The 26,705-nt window shown below is 43.7% G+C and overlaps 1 protein-coding gene across 1 annotated transcript in view; it reads left to right on the top strand.

The window, feature by feature from the left end:
- LOC138580177 (uncharacterized) overlaps positions 1-26,482 on the top strand; it is a 92,479-nt gene extending 65,997 nt beyond the window's left edge. The window contains exons 4-5 of the mRNA XM_069650503.1: positions 6,176-6,279; positions 21,593-26,482. Coding sequence (XP_069506604.1) covers positions 6,176-6,279; positions 21,593-21,692 — 204 coding nt within the window. The 3' untranslated portion in view covers positions 21,693-26,482. The remainder of the gene's footprint in view (positions 1-6,175; positions 6,280-21,592) is intronic.
- Positions 26,483-26,705: the final 223 nt, after the last annotated feature.

The following is a 26,705-nucleotide window of genomic DNA, read 5'->3' on the forward strand; positions in this document are numbered from 1 at the left end:
CAGGACAGCATCCCATCTTCCCATCCTTTGGTCGTAATCACTCATCCATAGATTAACAGCTGTGAGCGTTCCCAGCATCCAGGCATTCCAGCCTTTCCAGTTTTTTCAGAGCAACTCATCCTCTTCATTTCTTCTATTATTACTTGTCCCATCGAAGGAAACACAAGCATATGGTCTGTCCAACCAAGCTCTTTTTAGATTTGCTTTGTCTTGATATAATCATCCTGGTATGGAAACGTCGGTCTTGATTGCCATCGCAGGGTTACCCAGCTCCCTTGGAACTGTCCTCCGGTAGTACATGCTGCTAGATGGCTGAGGCACTTTGCATCATGTGCCGGCATCTCTTTTGAAATTAATGTTCTTACTGTACTCGTGGCATAGGGGATGCACTTCCTGCTAGTATTTGTAGGCGTGTCCAATGAATTACAGTCCAAAAGAAATGTTTTTTAATCTCGCACTGCTTTATCGTCCTCCTTGGTCATCGATCGAGTCTGCACACGTGGCAATTCTTCTTGTCTTGCTTCCCAGTCAGCGGGTACTAGAGGGATAGTCTCGCCTTTGTAGATTTTTACGTCACCCAAATGTAACCACACTCTTCTTCCAGCCACCGTAATTGCAATAGGGCAAACTTCCTCTATTTGATATGATACATTGCATCTTGGCTCATGCCATCTACGTGTAAAGTGTTTGAGAAGCACTTGATCTCCAACATACAACTTTGGTGGTGGCAATGATTCACTTGGATCAGTTACTGGGCCGTTCTCTTCCGTGTTCCTCCAACCACTCCCTCCGATGCTTGACTTGATCAGAAATTGCACTGGCCCCTGATGTTGTGCTGCTGTGCTTGTGGGGCCTGTTTCCGATGGGAATGTGTGATCCTTGGCACATCCCTCTCGTGTTGGTGTGCTGTATGACAGTGGATGACCTTTTTGCCCCCACCCTCACTTGAATTTTTTCCATTCTGTTGCATATTTCCTCGGCTTCTACATACATGCGCGATATGCCCTACTATCCCACAATTCCAGCACAATGGGGTTGGCCCTCTGGCAAACCCACCATTATATCCTCCCTGAGTGTTCTGACTTCCACCCTAGAAATTTGGAAATCCACCTCCTCTTCCTCTAAATCCTCCCTCTACCTCGTGGCCAAAACCCATACCCATTTTTATCCACTGGGTGTACATTGTTCACCTGCGATGCCCACGTAGTTCCTTGCATTCCTCCTCCTTCTCCACTTATCAATACTACGCCTTCTTTAGCAAATTAATTTCTTCTGTACTAACTTGGATTCCTCAACCTTCCTGTTCTCCTTTCTATTTTTCTCTTGTAAGAATCAGCAATGATGCACAATAACTGTATCGCAGCCCAAGGCTTTGCTTCCATTGCTACTTCCATTTGTCTCTGTACTGTCTGGCAATACCTGATGCAAAATATGATCGAATAATGCCACTGTTTTTCCCCAAGGCTCACGCGCCTCAAGCTGCCATCTCTCTTGAATATCCTGAATATAAGCAGTAGGGTCTTCATCTTCTTTCGTTTTACATGTCATAATTGCACCCATATCTGACGTATCGGGATACTGTATCCTGAGAGCCCTAACATCTGCCCTACAATTATTAAATGGCGCTCCATCATGCGCCGTATTTTGTGCTGTCACACTTGCTTATCACGCTCATGTCCAAATGTCGTCCGCTCTCCAAGAATAGCTGCCAATAGACCTTTTATTTCTCCTATGGCCAACGTATTTCCCTCTGTCGTCATGCTTTCGAATTCGTACAACCATTTTCCAGCCCCCAAAGTCAAACTAGGTAACTTGCATTTTAAGTTGTCCTGATCCAACTGAGGCCATGGAATATATTGCGGTCTTGTCCTGCCCCCCCGCCACCTTCTCCAACGTGGGGAACTGTGTGAGCCCCATCCCATAACTGGACCCCATTATTCGGTTATTCAATGCAGGCGTAATCACCCCTGTTCGTCTGCGTGCTGGTAACCATCTTAACTTACTCACATAGGGTGGGGAATTCTCTTCTCGCACTACACAATCGTCTTTCCTTAGGGTGTTCCAGATCTGACCATCTTACCTTCTTATCCAGATTTTAACTTCCCAAGGGGGCGCATACACCCTCACATCTTAAGACCTGACTCCCTTTCTTCGTCTGACATTGCGACACCCCAACTGGTGTGACTGTCATCCTCCTCTTCCCTGTCTAAATCTAATCTACTCAGACAATGCTCTGCGTTCATCAATGAACATGTTCTCCTCCTCATCCCGTTTTTTTTTTTGTATCAGGGATTGTCTGCTGTTCCTCTGAGTCCCATACTCGCTATTCTGCCTTATTTGCTGATATAACTTATCGATCCTCTCTCCAATTCCTTCTGCATCTTATCTTTCCTCTTCTTGTGCTACTTTAGGTATTTCTTGGGTCACTTCTCTCTTTGGGAAAATGTCCCTTATAGTTTTCCATTACCCCTGTATTTCGTTGCTCGGTCTTATTTGTTCTTTAAGAACGAGACTTGGGTCAAGCTCTCGCTGGCTTCTATTCTGTTTTTATTGCTTTTATTCCAGGGGTAGTCCACAAAATTCATGAATTTGGGGTACTTTACAAAGTTCCTTCCACTTAATGGCAGTCTTTGTTCATACAGCACCCATAAATTCCTGTCAGGCAGGAGCCAAGCCCTTCTGCTCAGGCCTGGAAAGTTCAAAGCATTTGTCTTTCAGAGGCAGAGCCTGAGCAAAGCCAGGAATGGGGAAAGGTTGCTTTTGCTTTTGCCTTCACATCCCATTAGAAATGTGAGTTTGGCTAAACAGTCTCTCACCTATGCACAAAACTGCAGTTTATATATGGTATTTAACCTCATTGAGGCCTTTGAATAGTTTTCATACACTTGCATAGAACTGCCACTATTTATCTTCCAAGATGATAGGACCACATTTTCACTCCTTGTATTCATTACAAGCTACAAGATGCACACACCTTTCCATTTAACATGTCAGTTTCTTTCTTCTTTCTTTGTTGAAAAGTCTGCCTTAGTCATCTGAATGGTAATATACTAACGTGGCTTTAAATTGTGCATATGAGGCCCAGTTTGTACTCGTAATGTTCCAGGTGCATAGCATTTTGATGGACTGTTTCAATGAAAAATGCTGCTTTTTGTCTCTCAAGCAACAATGTGCCTTTTCCATTTCCACATATTCCTTGTGTCAACTGCAGAAATACATGTATTTGGATTTGCTAGGCACATTTAGCAGAATTGAAGTTTTAAGGCAGGCTTTTCATTCGCCATTGTGCCTTTCCATAAGACCAGTGTATTTCAAATTGAATGCCTCACCTGGCTTTTCCGTTCATTTCCGGGGCTGAAAAGATCCCATACGTTATTGTGCCAGCAACACATTTTCAACTATAAATAGGATCAAAGAGGATTGAGCGTTATGTGAAAAACGTTTGGCTTATTGGACTAAAGCATTTGTGTACATCTTCACAAGGGTACACTTCCGCAAACTCCGCAATGGGAACATCACAACCTGCTTTAAGCAGAGCGCTCGCTCGCATTCCTCAGTTGCACACAACTGTCTGGGAGTCAGAAGAGTGGGGTGAGAGAGGAGGGGAAGATGACAATAGTGAGATGAGGAGGTAGCAGGAGACTAGAATTGTGGGGAGAAGGTGAGCACATTATTTAAAGTAGTCGCAAGGAAGAGGATTGTTAAACTGAAAAACATGAGAAAGTGGTGAAGCAGTCCTAAAGGGAGTGCCAGATTAGGTAATTTCAGAAGGTCTAGGAAGAAAGGAAAAGAAACCGACAAATGAAGAAGCAAGACCACCAATAGTGAAGAAAGGAGATGCATGAAAAGATGGCAGGGGTCTCCTGAAGCTGGGTTTCAGAACAGACCCCCTGACTTGGTGGAGGAGGTTGAGCCAAGACTGTCACCGGTCACACGAAAATGGATAAGCACAAAAAAACACCTTGGCCCAGCACAATCCTACGCAAGGTCATAAGAAATCGGATGACTAGCTCATCCTGATGACACAATGACCAGCAATGGTGGTGCCAAAAAATACTTGGGAGCAGACGAGCATCATCCTGACAAGAACATTGCAGCCAAGACGTGCATGGCACTTAAAACCCCAGAGACCGACTTTGTTCATTGTGAGGAAGGCAGAACCCAAGGCAGAGGGGGGAAGGTTGAGGCCTGTGGACCTGAAAGGAAGGTTGAGTTGTTTATTTTGCTCACATTTAGCCTAAATTAAATGCAACCCCTTTGTAGTTTTTCTTTCGTTATAATAAAGCTTGTTGGCTTTAGATTGTCTGGTGCGCCCGTGACTGTAAACACATGGCAGTGGGTACTTATAGTTCTCCCTATGTTGTTGGAATCAGCTCGTCACCTAATTTGACTGTAGCACTTTATTACTCAGTGATAAAAATGTTACAGTGCAGGTTTCAATTAGCTTAAGCAGTGAACATAGAATATCATAATCAGTAACATTTCTGCCACAAAAAGAACAGTCTCCATAGCTGCATTATTTATGCTCCAGTGAAATATACATGTTAAGCATATTGCTGCAGCAATGAGAACATTTTCTTTAAACCCTAGGAATGTATTTCTGCTTTACGGAACAGCATACATCCTTGAATGTTTGTTTCAAATGAAAATATTTCAAATCAAATGTTCGTGTGTTGCATATGAGGCAATAAAAGCAACATTCTTCTTTAATGCTGTTCTACTCTTTTTTTGTTTTTGTTTTTTTTTGTTGTGGGAAACTAAACACAGATTCCAAAATGTCTAGGTGTTTCCTATGAAGGGACTGGGATACTGCAGAATTAGGTTATTTTACCAGCATTTGACATAACTTTGTGGATCCAACCACCGCGATGTATACTTGGGTGACAGTGGAAGACAGCTGGCACATTCCAATTCAGTGATGGAATCAGAAACATATGTCTAATGGAGACAAAGAGACTCCAATTGGAGTTGGTTCTCGCGGTTTGTTGTCCAAGAATCACTCGATGATCCCAGTAATCGGATCTACCCAAGCTTTCTTTTTAAACTTGGTAATAGGACACATGGATCTCTTGTGTCGGAGAGCTCCAGTGTATCCAGGTGGCAAACATTATACGATACTCCACCACCGCACCTAGTGTATCATCTGAGATGCAGATGTTTAAGACCACATGGGGAAGTAGGTCTAACTCTTGGGTATGGTAAGGTGCAAAGAGAGCGGTCCTTAATTCTTGATTTCCAGATGGCTAATTGAACAGACCATCCAGGATATTGCGGCCTGAAATATTTTGCGGCATAACAAATGTTTTGCAGCACATAATTACATTTATTGTGGTGTTTTTGCAGGCCCTTTTAATCAGGCAAAAATGCCATAATAAATGCAATTTTGTACTGCAAAACTTGCATTTTTAATGCCGCAAAATATTTAATGCTGCAACATCTTGGAGGGTCTGATTGAAAGACGTGTAATAAGAGAGGGTAGTAGCTCCAGTGTACTGCTTTTTTGGGGGAGGGGGTCATACTGGGGCAGGATCTTCCGATGACTGAATGAATTGAAGGCTGCACCCTTGCACCAAAGAAAGACCCCATTAGCAATTAATTCATTTGAAAGCCACCTTGGTTTCATAATTTATCCCCATGTGGGAGAGTGAGAGATACATGGGAATACCTGCTACGTTGTTGTGCTAGGGATTATTAAAGCCCTCCCATTTCTGAGCATGTTTCTGGATAAAACAGCATTACTCAACCTCTTCATTTGGGTTTCTGCCTGGTTAGTGTAGAACGTTTTTAATTCTACTTTGAGATCCCGCCACCGGATGTCTTCTGGTCCACACCACAACATATTTAATTGACAAGTGTTTGAAGTATTGAATTTACTCCGATTATTAATAAGCGGAAAATAACATATCTTTACCTTTTATGTCCTGCTAGTTCACATACAACGTTCCAATTTTCTAACAGGCACCACCATGAAAGAGCACTGCCTTTAGGACTCTACATGACGTTTCAGTAGCAGGAGAACTGCACATGTATTTGATCTATCTAAGCGGGGAATTTCAGGATATTCGGGGGTCGGTTATATTCTGAGTTCATCCTGTACCACTCTCTCATGCAGCATCCTGCCACTCGAGCATTAGTGATTAAGTTGCAGAGTGTCCTTTTTCTATATTGTTTACAGGATTTCCTTATGCGTTATAATGGCATATTTGATCACTGGATTGGCCTTTGGAGAGATTCTGGTCATCGATGGGTTTGGGTCAATGGCTCTGAATTCAACAAATGGTAAGTCCTTATAATTTTACTTAGCTATATTCAAATAGGCATCGCTAATCAGTCTTGTGCTGCAGTACCTGATTCCTTTGTCAGTGTGCTAGGATATTGGAATTAATAGCATATACAGAAGGGCTAATGATCTGCCACTAGCAGGAAATGCGTGCATCTGAACAATAATGATCATAGATTAGGAGACTAGGTCCAATTGACCACATTTCATATCCTACACCAAGGAGAAGTCCAGCAATCCATATGCAGCAAAGCACGCCAACTGGCAAGTTACCCTGAGCAATCAAGGATATGGTAAGTTCATAGGCATTTAACCTTGATGCACCGGGTAATGACAGTATTATTTGCCCAGTCATTTGCTCGATTGCTTAGTGATGTTGAGGCCCGAAAACCCAAAGGTCGTCGCAAGCAGTGGCTCATAACCAAATGTACCCCATACACCAACATAAAGTGGTGTGCTCCAGTGAAATAAGACCCCATCAAATCTCAAGAAGAGCTCTCTCCCAGAGAACCCAGTCCCACTCAGCCATCTAAATATTGCCCCTTGTTCTCTTTCCATCCTGCTGTGGACCCTTTCCAAAGTGCATTTCCTATATCACTCAAATTCTAGTTGTTGTGCAAGCCTTTGCTCCAAACACACAGCACATAGTGGTGATCTTTGCAACAGTGTAACTATGGTTGCAAAAGGCTGATGTATCTGCTCTGACGAAAAGGCTCACCTGGAGTTCAAAATTACAGCTCCTCCCACTGCTAGGGTAATATTTAGATCACTGGGTAGCTTTGGGTGTTGTGCGTCTTGCAGTGCTACTTTGTCTATAAACGCTTTTTCAGGTTGCATTGCTTTAGAATAACTATCTGCTTTAAGATACTGGTGCAAAAATAGAGGCATTTCACAATATTTTGGTGAGGAAGGATGGCTCGGGGGCAATGCGTTTGCCTTCGAAGCAAGACAATGCATAGCCATACAGGTTTGAATCCCCCTCCCGTGCTTAGAAAGCACTCTCTGGTATTATGCACGTTACAAATGAACAATTCTTAATTTTATATAGTAGAAAATTCACACATTCTGCTTTATTCTTTGAGAATATTCGATTTATCACAGGAATTTTCCATTCGTGCTATACATCAGTTTTATAAGATATGCACACCTTTTTCACCTGCCACAGATTTAATGTTGTGCAGCATTGCCTTGTGTCTGCCTCACATTAGCAAAACATTGCAATATCACCATAATGATCTGCCTCAAAATGCATGGAATGGCTATGTGGTTATTGAAGCCCTGTGCAAGGCTTCTTTATGTGGATGGAATGGCTATGTGGTTATTGAAGCCAAGTGTAATCCTTCTTTATGTGGATGGAATGGCTATGTGGTTATTGAAGCCATGTGTAAGGCTTCTTTATGTGGATAGAATGGCTATGTGGTTATTGAAGCCAAGTGTAATCCTTCTTTATGTGGATGGAATGGCTATGTGGTTATTGAAGCCATGTGTAAGGCTTCTTTATGTGGATGGAATGGCTATGTGGTTATTGAAGCCATGTGTAAGGCTTCTTTATGTGGATGGAATGGCTATGTGGTTATTGAAGCCATGTGTAAGGCTTCTTTATGTGGATGGAATGGCTATGTGGTTATTGAAGCCCTGTGCAAGGCTTCTTTATGTGGATGGAATGGCTATGTGGTTATTGAAGCCCTGTGCAAGGCTTCTTTATGTGGATGGAATGGCTATGTGGTTATTGAAGCCAAGTGTAATCCTTCTTTATGTGGATGGAATGGCTATGTGGTTATTGAAGCCATGTGCAAGGCTTCTTTATGTGGATGGAATGGCTATGTGGTTATTGAAGCCATGTGTAAGGCTTCTTTATGTGGATGGAATGGCTATGTGGTTATTGAAGCCATGTGTAAGGCTTCTTTATGTGGATGGAATGGCTATGTGGTTATTGATGCCCTGTGTAAGGCTTCTTTATGTGGATGGAATGGCTATGTGGTTATTGAAGCCAAGTGTAATCCTTCTTTATGTGGATGGAATGGCTATGTGGTTATTGACGCCCCGTGTAAGGCTTCTTTATGTGGATGGAATGGCTATGTGGTTATTGAAGCCCTGTGTAAGGCTTCTTTATGTGGATGGAATGGCTATGTGGTTATTGAAGCCAAGTGTAAGGCTTCTTTATGTGGATGGAATGGCTATGTGGTTATTGAAGCCAAGTGTAAGGCTTCTTTATGTGGATGGAATAGCTATGTGGTTATTGAAGCCATGTGTAAAGCTTCTTTATGTGGATGGAATGGCTATGACTGGAGTGAACCTGATGTGCACTCTGACCAGTTGGTACACTTGTTAGAAGATGCGAGGACCCCAAGTTTACCTTTCAGTTAATTACCAGAATCAGTATGTCACACTCAAGTAAGGAAAAACACAATTACAGTAGTTTCCCTTTTTGTCAGCCCATAAGATTACTTTCCATACCCCAAAATCATCACCGCTATAGTGTATTTCCCTTTTCAAATATTCGTAATATGCTTGTATCTGCCAGTGCCACGTTTCTCTGGGATCTCATCCCACCTGAACACAAAATTATTGGTAGCATGTGCAATCTCTTATCGGAACCTAGTCTATGGTGTTACTTCTCACCATGTGAATGACAACGTTCATGTGATGCCCCTGGGCCTGATGGTTTGCGCGTTGCAAATAAAATACAATACAATACAAGTAACTAACAAATCAGGGGTGAGAAGACCCCAATATTATACAATACGGCTAGATGAGCTGCTACCTCATGAAATTGATGTGACTTTGGGTTCCGTGATCAGGGCACCTCAGTGATGGGCAGACTACAAAACCTCTGCCAACTAGGGTTGTAATGGTATACTGGTATCAACACCGTGAACAATGTATATCTTTAAATAACCGTTACCTTGCTTGTAATGGTATACTGAATCCCGATATAAATGATGTTTTTGTAGTGCACTTTACAATGAATGCAAGCAGGGGTGTGAGTCGCTGGGCTAGCTTCTGTTAAGCAAGCCTGGGACCGGAGGTGGAGTTTGCCCGGGCCCAGGCTTTACAATGAATGCAAGCAGGGGTGTAAGTCGCTGGCCTGGGCTGGCTGGCTTCTGTTCTGAGCCTGGGACTGGAGGTGGAGTTTGCCCGGGCCCAGGCTGCTTGGAACATTCCTGATGCACGGGTAAGATAGACATGGGCGACCCATGCTATCTGCAGCAGAGAGGAGATTAAAAAAAGAAGTTTCTGAAGTTTCTATTAACCAAGCATGATGTCAGTCACCAAGAAGAACTCTGAAAAGCCATGCCAGCTAGAAGACAGAGCGGGCAGCAGATTTACTTCAGACAGTGCCCTCCTGGACTCTGGAGCGGAGGCCCGTGGACCTGTGCAGGGTTGTTGAGTGCCAGAGTTGTGGCCTTCTCCTTGACGATCGCAGGTGCAATGGCAGCACCTGCCGGGGCCTATAGACCTACGTACGTGCAGCAGCAGGTAAGGTACCCCTACCTACCCTTCCTTTTCCCCCTTCTCAGCCCTGTTCGCCAACCCCAGTTACAAACCAGCCCTTGTTTGTAACTGTAATTCTTATCCTTGGCTCAAACAGGGCTTGGTACGAGGGGGGTATGGGGAGGGAAAGGGGGGCACGAGACAGGCATAGGCAGCCACAGGCAAGAGAAAGTCAGGATGCAGCTTTCCGCTTTACTCTGCCGCATTAGACAGAAAATTAATAATGGGAAGCAATTTCTGCATTCCCCCTGCAAAGCCCCGCGTGTGTGTAGTCTCTTCTGTCTTGGGGGGCATGGTGGGGGGTAAAATGTGGGTCACTGCACTTCTATCTGATGCCAGTTAGTATGAGAGGAAGGGACATGGTGGCGGCACATTATGCAAATGCACAGGGTTCTCACTCGGTACTGACTCAGTTTTAAAAAAAAGTCTCCAAGAAAATGCATTTCGTAATGATCCTGCACTGTTTTTATTATTCCCCCCCTTTCGAAACTATTTGAAACCCCTCGCAAAACTAAGACAAATATTTAGAGCAGCACAGCACACTTCACCCGAGCAAATCGAACATGGCCATTTACTCTGCAGCTTTAGAACTGTCTTTTAATTGTACAATTGCTCTGTTATTATGAATGGTGAATATGGCATAGTGCATTCTTTTCTTGGAATGCACTAGGGAATGGTGGTACAAAGCATGTTGTGGCTGTACCCTTAGTGGCTCAGCAGTTTACTCAGTATGTTATGTCTGCAGTGGCGCGACACCATTGTTCTGATCGGACTCTAGCCCAGACCCCCGTCCCCCGCTCCCCACCCACCAAAATGGTGGGCTATTGGCTATTGATTCGACCTGGCTGACCTAAAGATCCGTGGCCGGACCAACTGACAAAGGGGCTTCATTACGAACTTAACACATTTCACTGTTAGCACCTGCATTCGTATGCATGCATTTTTAGGCAATTGAAATTGTAATGTGGGGTTAGCACTGCGTGCCAGGGGAGTTATTGCAAGTGGGAGGGAGCATAGGAGACTGCTCATTCTCACAGTCATCTAATGGCTTGCTCTGTACTTGCCGCTAGCCTCTCAGAGGTCCACCTCTTCTGGCTTGGCCTGTATTTATGCCATGCACAGATCTCCTCGTCTGGTGGCTTGGCCTGCAGAGCTGTCTGAAGTTTTTTTTCCCCAGGCTAACACTCCTATGATAACACGTTTCGGTTGAGAAATTGTTGTGAAACAAATAAAACAATGTGACTCCTCGTGTCCACTGGCGGCTGCAAGCAGGGCCGTGTTACCCTGACGGAGGCAAATGCCAATTTCAGCTCCTAGAATTTCACAACTGAGTGTTTAGCCCCGAATAGAAGAGTGGGCCCGACCAAGGGGGGACGAGAGTAACTGCAAAGAATGTACCCAAGAGTTTCTGGCAAGCCTCTCTCCATGTCTTCTGAATGTCTCGGAAAGGGTACGCCAGCCCATGTCCCTAGAGCAGGCCCCTGCACCCGCCGGCACTGTATAGGTATTGCTGTTGTGTGGCCATATGAAATGCATGACTGACCCTTGGAGACCCAATACGTTGCATGCTGGGACATGTAGTTTAATTGTTCCTACCATAATTACTGATGCTTAAGAAAAACAGGACTGGTTGAGGTTGTATGCATCTAACACAGGGCTAGGCAACTGGCAGTTCTAGAAATGGTATGTTGGGAAGAAAACTCTGTGGGGGTGATGCACCTGCTGCTGTCAGAATCAGATAGTTTGTGTGATATTGCAGCCTTTTGTTATGTTGTGTTGTAAAGCTTTCATATTGTGCCATGTGTCCACTGTAGTAGTCTCGGAGCGTCCAGGTAGGTCTGGAGGTTGGCATATTGTGCGCCCCCGCCCGGGGTATCCAGACCGTACTCTGTGAAACGAGAAGGAGCAGGACATCAATAAGTGGATGCGGGAGAGTGGATCAGGCCACAGGAATGGGGGTTGGGAGGAATGTTTTGCGGCAGCAAGGCTGCATGTCCGTCCTGTGGCTCAGAGAACTTGTTCTTCAGAAGGGGGATAAGAGACGCACTATTCAAATTAGGTTTCGGGGGAGACGTGGCCTGCGGGTTGTTAACAGCTGTAGAAACCACTCTACTCCTGTTGCCCCAGGGCCAGAAGGCGCTCACTGCTTTGACAGTCACTCTTTTGCCCGCCCCCTATCAGTAGGGGACACTCGAACTGTTGACAAAGCCCCATGGGCCCTTGGAGGAGAGCGCCTCCTCCCCGAGAGCAGGATGCTGGCCTGGGCCTCTTCTGTCATCCGCACTGGTGGCACGAAAGGGCTCTTTATTCCGTGCCCGGCGGCGCTGCTGGCAGGGGCGAGTGGCAGCTCTCCAACTGGAAGGGAAACCAGGGCGGTGGGGGATACCGTACCAGGCCGCCGATCTGACCTGAAGCCATGATGCAGCGAGGGGGTGGCCTAGGAAGCGGGGAACCCCAATACTTGGGCAGGGCTAAAGGTATCACTGGAAAATAATGCTAGGTGGTGTGTCATAGAGGCGTGTGGTTGCTCTAATGCAGGTGAGCGCCCCTTGGGGCCCTTTTACGCAGGGGGAGGGTGGTCGCCTCTTTAAACAGGGGATGGCCTACACTGGCCATGCACAGGACTTCAGGGGTCTCGGTCCTTTCCTGCGGCTGGAGATCCCTCAGATCAGGTTCCAGAACTCAACCTCTTCGTCCCGAGGTTCAAAAGCACTAGAGCAGGGGCGGCACCAAAAATCTGGAACTGTCTCCCCATGCATATCAGAAACGAGCCATCCCATGAGCGCTGCAAGAGCCTCATCAAAACCTGGCTCTCCAACAAGTTTTAACAATCCATGACAATGAGATCCTCATTCTTTCACTTCACCCTTCAAGGATATTTCCCTCTGCCTGCATTGTACTATAATTGTTATGCCCCGAACTGCACTGTCAGTATTGCACTATAACCATGCCATGCCTTGACACTGAGAGCCTCATGCTCCCACTTCACCCAGCTATCTTCCTCTGTCTATATTGTACTATATCTGTTATGCCACGCACTGCACTGCCTGTATTGTATTATAACCATGCTATGCCTTGAACTGTGCCGCCATTGGCTTGATCAACCACCCCAACCCTCACTGCACTGTACTTTCCCCTGTAACCAGTTAAGCCTGTGCATGTAACCTACGCCGTGATACCGCCGGGTTTGGGCGTATAACAATGTAAGAAATAAATAAGTGGGTGCTTTCAGAGGTATAGAGCAGAATTAACGACTTTTAACCTTCAAGCTTCACCAGAATAGTCTCATTGGAATGTGTAAAGAAGTTAGGCATTTTTTCTATGTGTGTTCTAAGCTATTTTTGTGTTTAATGCCTATGGGATCTTTCTCTCACCCATAGAAACAATCTTTATGCACATGTGTTACACAGCACCCTCCGTGCACTGACACAGGGGTGTCGTAGCGACCCCCAAACATAGACTCCATACCCTGGGACTGACTACTGTCTCCCAGGGCATGTAAAGTCCCCATTGACTTTACTAGTCGATTTTTATGAATTTAACCAGTACACCGCATCTTAATATGGAAGTACTGGAAGGGGTTAATAGTTTTTCTCCTATGTTCATTTTCGAGAGGGTACCTTAAAGTCACCCTCTACAAAGTTTATGGCTGGTGGCAGTGGTTACTACCTTTTTATATTTGACCGCAAATATTTTCCTATGGGATTTTCCCATTGTTCGAGGCTACCACTTTTACTGACAGCCTCTAACATACTGCCGGTGTATTTTATTACTAACTTTACTCCGGTAGGTTTTATTTGCCAGAACTTTGATAAAACTTCTTTCTCGAGTCTTACTCCATTTTCCTAACCCAGGTCGGGGATCCTTTGTTCGCTATTTTGGCGGGCTTCTGCCAAGAAGCCCTCCTTTCGGCGCCTCTGAGTCTGGGGTGGGTCTGTTGTTTGGGAGTAGAACCCCTGGACAGAGTTGCTACAGCAACTCAGGTCGCACTCTAACCTGATAGGCTGGAGGGTCTCCTGCCAAGATGGCCACTCCACTGTGTGAGTGACAGCTAGGCTGTATGAATGGGTCTCTTTCTGCATAAAAGCAGGGTCCTGAGGACTGGAAGAGCAAGACGTCGCCACTGAAACTACGGAACTGAAGGGGAGAGAAGCCACAGATATCTTCAGCATCTACACCACCGGTGAAGCCCTGCCGGATCGTCTCACCACTTTACTTCCACACGACGAGAGGAGATCTTCAGCGAAAGAGCCTCCTTCCCTTGAGCTGGTGGGGTCAACCAGTTCACCTATCGCATCCTCGGACCTGCCTTGGTCGAATCGACAGTGCCCAGCACTTTGAGACCGGATAGCCAGACAGCTATCGACCCGGACCGCGATTAAAAGGAGCGTACCTTTTAAACTTTGTTTGGCAGCACCGCAGCTGGTTTCATCCCTGGGTAGTGCAGCGACTCGAACCTTCCTCCACGACGAGAGCCTCTCTTCCTCTGTTGGATCCCTCGACCTGCAGGAACTACCAGGAACAACCGCCACCGCAGGAGCCACTTCTTCACATTTAAGGTACATTGTTCAGCCAGGCTGCCCTTTCTCCGTGGTAGCCCTAAAGGTGTTTTAAATCCTTTAACTACTTGTGGGGTCGGCCGCCCTCTCTTAACATTGTCTTTCGCCTCGCATCTACCTCTTCAATATTTTTCTACTAAAGACTTGACTTCAGCTACAAGAACATTTTTGCTCCTAAGCTCTTGGTCCTGTACCACTGACTCTGGCTCAGGCCTATTGACTCTGGCTGATTTGTTAGATCTGCTCTCACTAGATTTTTCAATGAGAAATGTGTTGATGCACCTAAAGCTTCTAAACTCCTCTTCCTTCCTACTGTTTTAACTTGTGGAGTGCCATTTGTCTCAGTTTTCATTCACTTGTCTTTTAGTTAAAGTGTTACTGTGCATTACTTGTTCACAAAACTTCAGGGAAGTGTTGCTAGGGGGTGTCTGAAGATATTTCGGTTTAACTTGTGCTTTCCCTCCCTTTCGTTAAATTGTTAGAGTGCCATTTGTAGTTGGTTTTCACTGTGCCGTTTTGCTCAGTTTTCACTCTACCGCAAACTTGTCTACAATTGAATAGGGAGTTGTATATGCTTTTCTTTTGACTAAACCTAACTTACTTTATTAACTGTGATCTACGTGTTGACTTAGAAGTGTATAAATAAATACATATTCTCTTTTTAATAGAAAACTTTGGTCAGTGTTTCCTTGCTCCATAGTACTGTACTGCCTATTGTGTCAACCCTGAATACTGCTCATCTCCCTCTTGAGATAAGTCTGACTGCTCAGCCACAGCTACCAACTAAATCTTTGTGGTACGGACTGATTCCAAAGGAGATTTATTGCTCTCACCTGTATTTCTAATCTGGGGCAGTGCTCACTAAGGGAACTGCCCTGGATAATGCCTAACAATGCGCACTTGCTATTGGCAGAGAGGTGAGGAGGGAAGCCTTTCCTGAAACCGGCAGCATTAAAGTTGTACTGTGTTTGTGCACATGCAGAATCATGTACTTGGACTAACACAGTAAAACTTGAAAGCTGCTATTTTCAAGACTTCCATGCCAGTCTGCCTTAAAAAAATCAAATGCTCACATCAGCCCCCTCCCCACGGATGCGAGCCAACATATAATGACATTATGTGTACTTTTTCACACCCGAGGTTAGGGTCTGTGCACTTGCTTTTTCTTCGGCATATGTGTTATGTTAATGTCACTAGAATAGCATTTTGGTACAGTCAGTCTAGTCATTTATTTCTGTGGCATGACCTTATAGGTACAAGTGTTATTGTGTACAATCTACTTTGTATGGCATGACAGTATTTTACATCATTTGAGATTTGTTTTCTTCATATTGATGTTCTAATTACCATTAGTGTGACTGAGACATAAGGGACTTCTACTACAACACTTGCACGACTCCACATTTCTTGACCTACTACCTCTCTAAATTTCTATAACGGTTGTATAGGCAAATGGCGTTGATAAAGTCCAGAGATTAAAATCATTAAACTGTCAATACAAAAACTGGCTTAGAGCGCATCGCATGTATTTGCTGCAAAAGGATGGAGAAGCCATGCTAAGAAGCAGTCTCAATAAAAATATGGGACAGCTCTGGGCCCTAATTAACAACAGTAATCATATTACTCAAGGAGAGGCACAACTAAATGGCGTTAATGAAATGGATTGGGTCTCATACTAAATTTATCAAAAAGAAGAGTGCCAACTAAGTCCAACGTCCAGAGAATGTCCAGATTATAAAGGCCTTAACATCGAAGAAGAGGATGTGTTATTTCACATACATAAACTCTCCAATTCTCGTCCATCTGGTCCCGATGGCATGAGCAATTTTGTTCTCAAACAACATCCTGAACAATGGGCAAAGATTCTCACCCTAATCTTCAAGCAGGTTCTACTTACCAACACAATTCCAGTGACATGGAAGTCAGCGATAGTCATCCCAATATTCAAAAAAGGGGATAGAAAGCTACCCAAGAATTACAGACCCGTCTCACTGCTTGACGTATCAGGTAAATTGTTTTCAAGATTCATTTTAAGGGACTTCACCCAATGGACAATAAATTCTGGTGTCAGAGATCCCCTTCAAACTGGTTTTGTCGCATGGATGGGAAGATGTGTTAACCTGCTGACTTTAACAGCAGTCATTCAACATCACAAAGCAGCCAAACGGCCACTATACATGTCTTTTTTAGATCTACGTGCTGCATTTGACTCGCTTTATCACTGGAGCTATTAATAAAAAAACTGTTCGCGACAAGGGTGTCCGGAATACATCATACACCTTATTAAGGGCCTGCATACGTACAACATCATAAAGATTAGGCTAACAAGTGAAGGCAAATTGACCGAGGCAATTAAGACATTCAGAGGTCTACGTCAGGGATGCATGTTTGCGTCAGCGTTATTCAACTATTTCATCTATGACATAGGAGAGACGTTTAAGAATATCTGTACAGATCCACCGAACTGCTTAACAAAGCCATTCCATTCCTAATGTACGCAGATGATTTGGTCATTATGTGAAAAACCCCAATAGGTCTTCAGAAAGCATTGAACGCTGTAGTAAGTTATACTAATATCAACTATCTAAGTATAAATCTTGAAAAAACGAAAATCATGATGTTCAATATTTCACAGAAGATCCTGAAAAAATCCTATACTTGGAATCTGATGGGTCAGAATCTTCAAGTAGTTAAACATTACATATATCTAGGAACTCAAATTTTGACGGCAAATCAGAACCTCACCTTTATACAACATCTGAAGGATAGGGTATCAACGTTCACTCATCAAACAAAAAGTATGCAAAAAAAATACGGGAAATTCACCTTAACCCCAACATTATCATTTTATCATCAAAAAGTTGCACCTGTTTTGCTGTACTCCGCAGAAACAAGGACTATAATAAATGAGACAGTCTGGAACAATTTGGAAGGGAAATACTGGAGAAGAGTGCTTCACTTACCTTCATCAACTCCTTTACCCTTTATTCGACGGGAGCTTGGATCAATCTCTCTCAACATGAGATATATATGGCTCATAGTAGCAATGTTCAGAAAATGCCTACTAGCCTGGAACTCTGATACAATTTTGGGAAGCTTGGCGGTATATATCTTCACATCCAGAGACAAATTTATTTGCAAATGGCGCAATCAAGTCATAGGGACTCTGGCGATGGCAGATGTTAGCCTGATAACATTGTTTCAAAATCTAACACAAGCAAAAACAAGGTTATTCGCAATGAATTGGGAAAATACAAGGCTGAAATGCTCTGGTTATTGTGATTTTGATCCAGCTATAATCACAATAAAAAATCACTCTCATCCAGAGCAATATTTAATTTGGTCTCCTTCTGTGCAGTAACGGAATGACATGTTGCGTCTCAGACTAAATCTATGGCCCATAAAACAAGTACTGGCATGGCGAAAATTAATCAGCAAAGATCAAATGAACTGTCGCTTCTGCAATCAGCCAGAGAATGTGGAATCTGTAAAACACTTACTGAGTGCGAAACACTTTTGAACCAACTAATAAATTCCTTTAAGCGAGTAAATGAACCATTCGGTGCAGCCACATCTGAAATACTCTGGAGAACAATTTATTCTGGCATTTCAACATCGATATCAATTAGAGCGATTGCATTCCTAAAGGAACTAAATTTAGAAGAATACAATGCAATCCGAGGTGATCAAGATGGCATGTATACGGCCTAAGAACAAATGTTTTCATCTTTCCATGTTACTTTTCCTTTTTTCTTTTCTCTCTATCTTTCTTGGATCTAGTTTCTACCTCATTCTCCTTTGATCTTGTGTTAGTGTTCCTATTGATATACCGAATGGATCGTTAATATTTCATTGGATCAAATTTGCTTGCTGTTTTTTGAGTTTATGTATAAAATGTGTATTTTTATATTGAAAAGTTGATTATAATTCAGCTACATCAATAAAAATAAATAATAAAGGTTGTATATTGTATGACTAAGTTAAGTTGGACCACCAGGATCCCCGTCTGCTGAGTTAGAGTAAAATAAATGTATGTAAGAAGAACTAAGGCAACTTCTTGGTGGAGTCTCTTGTTTGTGTTTTGTGTCTTGGTGAAAATGTGTGCCTTTCCTTGGCAAAATATTATTTAAGATAATGGTTAAACACGCGTGTGTGCTATACCACGATAGCCACGGTATACCGTAATTTTGCATACAGGTTATCATACCGTCAAAAAATCAATCCCGTGACATCCCTACTGCCAACATTATATGGAGATTGCGAGGGTCAAATCAGCACTGCACAGAGGGTGTGAGAACCAATTACAGAAAACTGACCTGTTTAGTTCAAATAAGTCTTGTCTGCATCTACATAGACCTATTCTTTAGCTTTAAGCCACACTTTCTGGGGCTGATAAAGGTGGTACAGTTTATTAGCCGAGGCATACATATGCGGTGCACATTAATCAAAGGGAAGATTAGCCATTTTAGAGGTATCTGTTATAGGCAAGAGGGACCTGGGAGTGAGTATATACTTCACTTGTTTTGTTAGGATGGTGGGATGTATAAAGTCTCCTCACATTTGTAATGGGTCTGGTCTGTGGGAGACTCTTCTCTCCCTGGGTTGGTCTTCAGGCGACTGGCTTGTTTTCAGGGCCGAACCGCTATCCAGTCTGAGAAGAGGTTGAGGTCAAGATCACCCAGTCAGCAGGTGCTACCTCTATGGAACTAGGAGCTAGTATTTACCATGTTGCAAAATTACCTTCAACATGAAATGCAAACTATACCTTTTGTATCCACCATCTATGACCAGAAAATGTCACATAGCTGTCCCTATGGCACTAGTTGGCCTGGCAAGTAAAACATAGGTCCCGATTCTGTTCCTGATGGTTTCCAACTAACCAGGTTGTCTCTCCTAAACTACAAGCAGGAGTTGACTAGAACCTTCCCGCAATGTCCTCTGCATCTCTATGCTCTTCATTTATGGCACTCGCAGGTGGCAATAACCGTGAACTCGCAGCACATTCTAGGTAGTGAGAAGATGTGATTTTACTTTAAAGGCCCCGCCTTTACTCTTGTATAAAGTCACAAGTTGGATTCTTCCAATGTATTTTATTTCTTCTTCACTGGAAGTCTCTTCTTTCCATACTTGTGGGGTAACCACCCTTCCTCCCTGCTCGGATGGAAGGAACATAAACGTCTTACTACTTTCTCTCTTTTCAGTACTCACGATAGTCCTAAGGCTCCCTCACTGCAGAAAAAATACAATTGGAGGGACGTTCACACGTGAGGATTTCTGGGTATACTACATGTCACGTTGGGGATAGTGTTACAGACACCTCTATGCCGACGTCCCCATATGATCCTCAAAAGACAAGATGCAATACTCTGCGGTTACCACTAGATGTTCGACTATATGCACAGCATGTGAATCGAAACTGATACAATCCTTAGAAATGCTATTGCGGTAGGTAATGCATGTCATGCCCAGTCTTTGCAGAGACCCAATAGAAATTTAAAGCAAAGTCACTTAAAAAATGCAGTTGTATACATTTTAAAAATGTACCCCTCACAGGTTGGTCAAGCCATTTCCCTATATACTTGGTGAAAAAGGTAAGTAATGGAAGTCTTTTTCTGATGAAACTTGAAGCATTGTATCCTCTGTTGTCCAGTAGTAAAAACAAAAGACATGGGTTGCCAAAACTCCTTGAATCTATTTTCCTACAGCCCAAATAATTATATACTAATGCCTGTTCTGCACTGTCTAAACACATTTCTTATGACCAATAAACTGGGAGAGTATTACTCAAAAACACAAATTTAAGTAAAACATTCCTTTTCAAAAGGTTTACTCTCCCTATTAAACATCAAGTTAGTATGTAGCCCGTATCTTGTAGATAATTGACTTTTTAGATTGTCTTTTCATGATTATATTATCATTGTGTATTGCTCATAACTGCATGAACGTTTCTCAGTCTCACAGCTGCTTTTCAGGCCGTGGTCAGGCTGTACCAGACCAAGTGGGAAGCAGAAATGTTTTTAGCTGTATTGTAAATTCTGGCGATGCCTCCATTCCTCGCTCTTCTGAAGTGGAGTAATGGTGAAGGTCCGTGGCATGTTGGTCCGGTGCTCCCAGTGCGCACAGGAGGATTGAGCTTGGGAAGTGTTGGACCTGCTTGATGAATGGCCATATGCACCAGGCATGGAATGTCACACTGGATGAGCCTCTTCCCCGGGAGCAGGGCGACAGACTCAAAAGGAAGACGTAACATGCTCTTGGTTCTCAGTGTCTCACTGCAATATTCTGCATGTGCTGTAGGGGATTGATTACATGGAGGGCATCCCTGAGTATGTGCGTTACCCATTTGCACTGCAATAGTGGCAAGTCAGGACTTTGCATCGATAAAATCATGCTTTGGATGAAGCGCTTTACCTCAAAGACCCTTTAGCCTTAGGTTTCAGATAGCAGAGCTGTACCTCAGGCACCTAGAGGCTACTGTCTCAATCCCACAGAGCTATCCCTTGGGAGACAACACATCTTGGAATGAGTTACCCAGATATTTCAGGAGGCTCATATATCAGAGCTGTCCGTCACCTGGCAGATGTTGTGCAGGCCCAGCTTTCAGGCAGCACAGCTATCACTCAGCTTGCACCGGTTTTACAGACCCAAGCCCTAGAAGATATTGCCCACAGATCCGTGAGGCCCACTCTTGAGAATGCCAAACTTTTCCTCTGATAGCACATATGTTGCATGCAGGCGTTTAAAGGAACCAACATGTAACAGAACCTACTATCTTCTAAAGAAATCTGACAGTAAAGGACCATGAATTGGTCTGAACTCAGCACACTTCATTTGCGACTGCCCATCTAACTGGTGGGCACATAGGGTAGTGTCATCAATAGTGCGCACAATGCAACCCCTTGATGAGGCAGTGTAATTGATTGCAGTGCTAGAAGGTTTGTTTTGCCCCTGCAACGCGGTGGAAAGGAAGTGTGAATGGTTGACTAAATCATCTGAATCGGGCGTGATCCTTTACATCACCAGGCATCCCTACCACGCGTGGCTCCCATACATGTGCGTGCCCAGTGGCGTGACAGTTGAGAGGGGGTGGGGGCAGGGCAACTGCACTACTAGTTCTACCACAAGGCTCAAGCACTTTGTGCGAATGCCCATCTTGCTGTGTGTATGTGAATTGAGCGCTGTGTCTTTGGGGGAGTGCTTGACTGGCTTCAATCAATATTGGACTTCATGCCCTGACTCTCTTTCCTTGCTAATGCAGGTTTCAAATTGAAGATTTCTCGGACTACGCCTTCCTGAACCATGACCGCATCGGATCAGCTGAGCGTCACAACGTGAGGAACTGGATTTGCTCCCATTAGTAAAGAAAACTAAAGAAGAAAAAGAGATTTTGACTAAATCCGAATTGCAAAGCCTTTTGCACACATATCTACAGTTACGATCTCCCCATTGTGTCAATTCTTAAATATCTGGGCAGAAACGTTACACTGTACTGATGAGACTCAAAAAGGTTGAAATATGTGAGCTCCTTATTTATGAATTTGTTGTTTTCCAGAATTCTTAATCAAATATTATGCACTTCTTTGCACCCAGAGCACTTTAAAACGATATAGCATCATTTTGATCCAGTGTTGATACTTAACCTAAGGCAAGAGAACACAGATAACCGTTTATAAAAATAGTTTTATAAAAGAATAGCTACACAGGTTCATGTAAGACATTAGCTGCATTCCATGGCAAGATACACAGGTGATTATGCTCTGCTTCTTTTGCTTTAAATTCCAGCAGCAAAGTAGATTACATTATTTTCAACAAAACTACATTTCCCCAAATCTCTGAAACCCTTAAAGTTCTTTCCAGCTAAAAGCGTTTGCTTCTGAACCAAGCTCCTTCTCCGATGTACATGACTCTCTTCCTTAGAACTTGCCCCTAGCCTCTCAGTTGCATCCAGCGAGAAGCCATGTGTTTGCATGCCTTTGGGATTTCCTGGATTACATTTATTTATATGGCTTGTTACTATTTTGTTATTTTCGCTTCATTGCTTTGAGTTGCATAGTGCTCTGGACAATGTGGGAGTGCAGGGGGGGGGGCATTCGGCTCTGCCTCCCTTCTGCTACATGCTTTGCCACCCTCTTCTGTGCTCGGGGCATGCCAGGCTCATTACAAGACTACTGCCTGTAGCAGTGGGGGCAGATGAATTTCTGCAGGATTGGAGGTCCTTTAACAGACCATGTTTTTCTCCCTTTTGCCCTCGTAGTTGGGCTGTAACTGTGGGTACAGAGGGAGAGATGTGATTTTTACTCCGTTCTGGCCAATGCAAGCTTGGCTTCAGAATTTTCTGTAATTATCTATAGATTTTCCAGTTTGGCTTCCTCAGTTTGCAGCCCTTCCATTTAGTCCAATACGGACTCGCCCAATCCCGCCACCTCCTGAACCTGTCTGAATCCTTGGAGGTGGGAGCATGGAGGATTTCAGGGTTTGCTGGCATGTGCCAGACCTTTCTAACCTGACTACGTCTTCTCCCACCAGACTTACTCCCCACTTCTGAGCTAAGGGGCTCTCCCACATGCCTTCTCTCGAATGGGGATTTTCTTTCTCCTCACTCCTGCATATTCCTGGGCTACACAGTGCACTTCTCGTTTATTACACAGCCCATTTTCTGCAGCTCAAAGTCTTTCTTACAAATTTTCACCCATCCCGTCTCTTGGGTCAGGGGTCTCTTTTTTTTCTGATGTCAAGCGGCTCTCCGCCCCCTCACTGGAGCGCACACCCCTTTGAGGCTCATAGGGCTCTCCTGCCCCTCACTGGAGCACACACCCCTTTGAGGCTCATAGGGCTCTCTGCCCCCTCACTGGAGCACACACCCCTTTGAGGCTCATAGGGCTCTCTGCCCCCTCACTGGAGCGCACACCCCTATTGAGGCTCGTAGGGCTCTCCTGCCCCTCACTGGAACGCACCTCTCTACTCGGGTCCCAGTGACTCGCATCTTCCTCACAAGAGCACACCACTCATCTTTTGTGATTCAAGGGCTCCATACCCCCCACCCGCCTCTTTGCGCTGGAGCACACCTCTATTCTGGGCTTGAAGTGGCTCACTGGAGTGCAACAAACTCCTCTCCCCTGCTTTCAGCTCAGAAAAACTGTGGCTCTTGACCTCCTTTTCAAAGCTCTCACCATCCTGCCATTGGCTAAGGCAATCTTTCGAATTGATTGGTTAATTGGCTTTCTATTCCAAGCGAGAGGAGGGAAGTCGCTAAATGGCTTGCCACCATTTTGGATTTCTATCAGTTTGTTTCCCATGCAGGAGCTGGTGTTTGTCTGCGGCTATGCTCCTACCTTGCTTCATGGCTGCCCCTGCCCCTCCTGCTCAGAACATAATTTTGTTGTTTTCTGGTACTTAAAAAGCCATCACAAGGGACAGGAAAACTTCTAAAACGCTCTCACCTGTGCAAAAAAGGGGAAGATAATGTCTCTCAAATGCTACAGCTGCATGGGGGATTGTTCTTCTTCACAAATACTGCTGCTGGGGGTGCGTGTGTTGGAATAAGTTAGGTTTTTCCCTTCGAGGATCCGGACCTGTTAACTGAGGGAGATATCTCACTGGATATGTTAGTGTTTCCCCCATAGTGAATCTTTGCCTGAATTCCTGAAGGACACTCCGGAATCTGCTCTTTACGTTTTTAAACCTGATGCATCTGGAGAGATGCAGTCTGGGTAACCTGTTTATTTGGGACCTGGTAGTAACTTACTAGTTGCTCTCTCTGGGTTTAGGAATAGTTCAGGGCTGGTCCCGTCAGTCCTGCTCTCAGGCGGAGTGTTAGCTGGATGCAATGTCGGCACTGTGAATTTGTCACAATGGATCGGCATTCCAATCCCGAGTCAGCAACTAACTTTCCATTTTTTTTACTTCCCTAAAAAGGTATGAGAAGGCTTTCATACCTTTGGTGTCCACATTTTAGTGAATTCTGCGAGTCGAGATTTTTTTTACTTAAGAGAGCCAGTTTCTTTTTCCCTCCCATTGGTGTTGATCTCTATGGGATATGAATTGTGTGCCGCTTCTTTTGGAGATAATTAACCCTTTCCTTGAAGGTCCTGCAGGTAAACTGGCAATGCGTTGATATTTAATATCCAGGTTTGTGATGACAGGATTGTTTTTCTTACATATATTTTCTGCCCAGTGCAGGTGTAATTCATGATTTCTATATCTACCAAGGCTAAAAGCACATTGTTGTCTTACCCGGATTTACTTTGCATGGTGCATATTTTTTTGCACACATACAAACATGTTAAAGTCGATTCTCAGTCTGGGAAGAATCAGAAACTGCCAGCTGCCCTTTAGAAACCTGTTCAGGGGGAATCGTCCCCGACAGTAGCCCATTGCTGGTGCGATGTGGCAGTAGTTGTGTATTGGCATGCACCTCTTCAGAGCACATTCTGCCGGAGGACAATGGCAGGAGCCTAGCCTAGGGATTCTGCTTTTAAGGCCTTAAAGCTGCTTGACACAGTTGTGTGCTTGGTGGCAAGTTTTGAAGAAGCATAACATCCATGTCCGTGTATTGTCATAGAAGACAGATTCTATATGCTGTATAGTAAGAGTGAGTTCTGAATATAATAAATACATGGATGTAAGTATTATCCCATCCTCCCTGCTAATGTTAGAAAACATTTCTTGTGTGCACAGTTTAGCTCAGTATCACACTGATGACCTTTTTAGGGTTTCCTTTGTTTTCAGCTCCTGGTATGAAGGCCATTTGAGGAATACATAATCTTTGTTTCTTGTCTATTGATTGCTCCCTGTTTTTAACAATTAGACTGAAGTACATTGAATCAAAGCAAAAGTTGGGGGCCCTTTTTAAGCAAGTGAGATCATGGACATGTGTAGAAGAGGGTTGGCTCATGAGGAAGTGCTGATATGGGCAAATACTCATCAGGGCTTTCAGGCCAGTGTAGTTTTGTTTTAAATCTGCTTTGCTGCTGGAAGTTTAATGGAAGGAAGCAGAGCATAACACTAAGCTATGGGTCATTAATGGAATTAACTCCCTCTTACTATGTAGTATGTGGAATCTGCATTATATTTTAACTGAATTTGCGCAGTTTTCAATTTTAAAAATGCAAGAAATATATTCAGCATTTGACCTTTGTAAGATAAATAATGTTTTTTACATAACGCTTTAATCGAAAACGCCTTACATAGGACATATTTACATTGCTATTATTGTTTCTCAATCCAAATTGGTACTGCTATAGCTGACCTTTTCTGATTGGGTAACGCTAACTTTGCGCATCTTTTAACCCTTGAGTGATCTGTCCATGAAATCAAATGGAAAATGATGGATGCATAAAAAGGAGAATCCTTTCTGAGTCTCATTAGTTTGTGTCTGAGACGTCCGGATGCTGAACAGAGATTCGTTGCTGGTCCCTGTTGGGCATTACACGGCATAGTTCCATCAGTCCCTTATTCCCCCATCTTAAATCTGCTGTATGAGTTTACTGGCAATCCTCTGAATCTAATATCTTTCACCTCTTAGGAAAGCAATTCAAATACTGCGGACATTGAAATGAGTAGGATATTGAATGTGTGAGACAAGTGGGTTGATTACTGTCAATGCAATAACTAAATCAATAAAAATGTCATTTTAGTGAAAACTGATTAGAAGGTTAAATGTTGGATTAAATGTTACCAGCAAATACATTTTTCTATCAGTGATTAGACAACATTGATAGTACACTGTCAGCGAACTGATTACATTAATTCGCAATTTTAGACGTTACAATGGACTGTAGATCAAGTAGCTTGATTTGTGAAAAGAGTTTATTACAGGAACTCTGAGAAAGGCTCCTTTTTAATTGGGCGTAAATGTTGCTGACACTTAACATACTATTGCACTCCCTTTCCTCAACAAAATATTTGTGATTTTTCTTTTTAGTAGGTCTTATTAAATAAGTATTTTGCAGATTAGAATCCAAGGGTTGGGGGAGGGGGGCTGAAAATGTTATTGCCACTGTAAGAACTTTTTTTAGGAAAATACAGTTAATTGGATGAGGAATCTGTGCAATTATGTTTTTATTTATAGAGCATAAACGCAGTTTTGGACCGTACTCAATATGTTGTATTCGCTAAGTCACCTAATTAAATGTTACTGTGAGACATAGTTTCACCGCTGTGCTCCTTCCTTTAAAGGCTTGTCTCGTGTGTGTGTGCGTGTGTGCCAATTTTGATTCCTTCGTAGTACTTGGTGTTAAAGTGCAGCCCAGCTGGGCTGTGTTCCCTTGTGTGGCAATTGTCTTTTTCTCAACTTTTCAATGTTTGCTGCTGGTCGTGTGCAGCTTCAAGCAAACCTGTACATGTAATTTTAACTGTCTCTAATAGGAATT

The sequence above is a fragment of the Ambystoma mexicanum genome, chromosome 3p, assembly GCF_040938575.1.
Source record: "Ambystoma mexicanum isolate Mex_15411 chromosome 3p, UKY_AmexF1_1, whole genome shotgun sequence".
NCBI lineage: Eukaryota > Metazoa > Chordata > Amphibia > Caudata > Ambystomatidae > Ambystoma > Ambystoma mexicanum.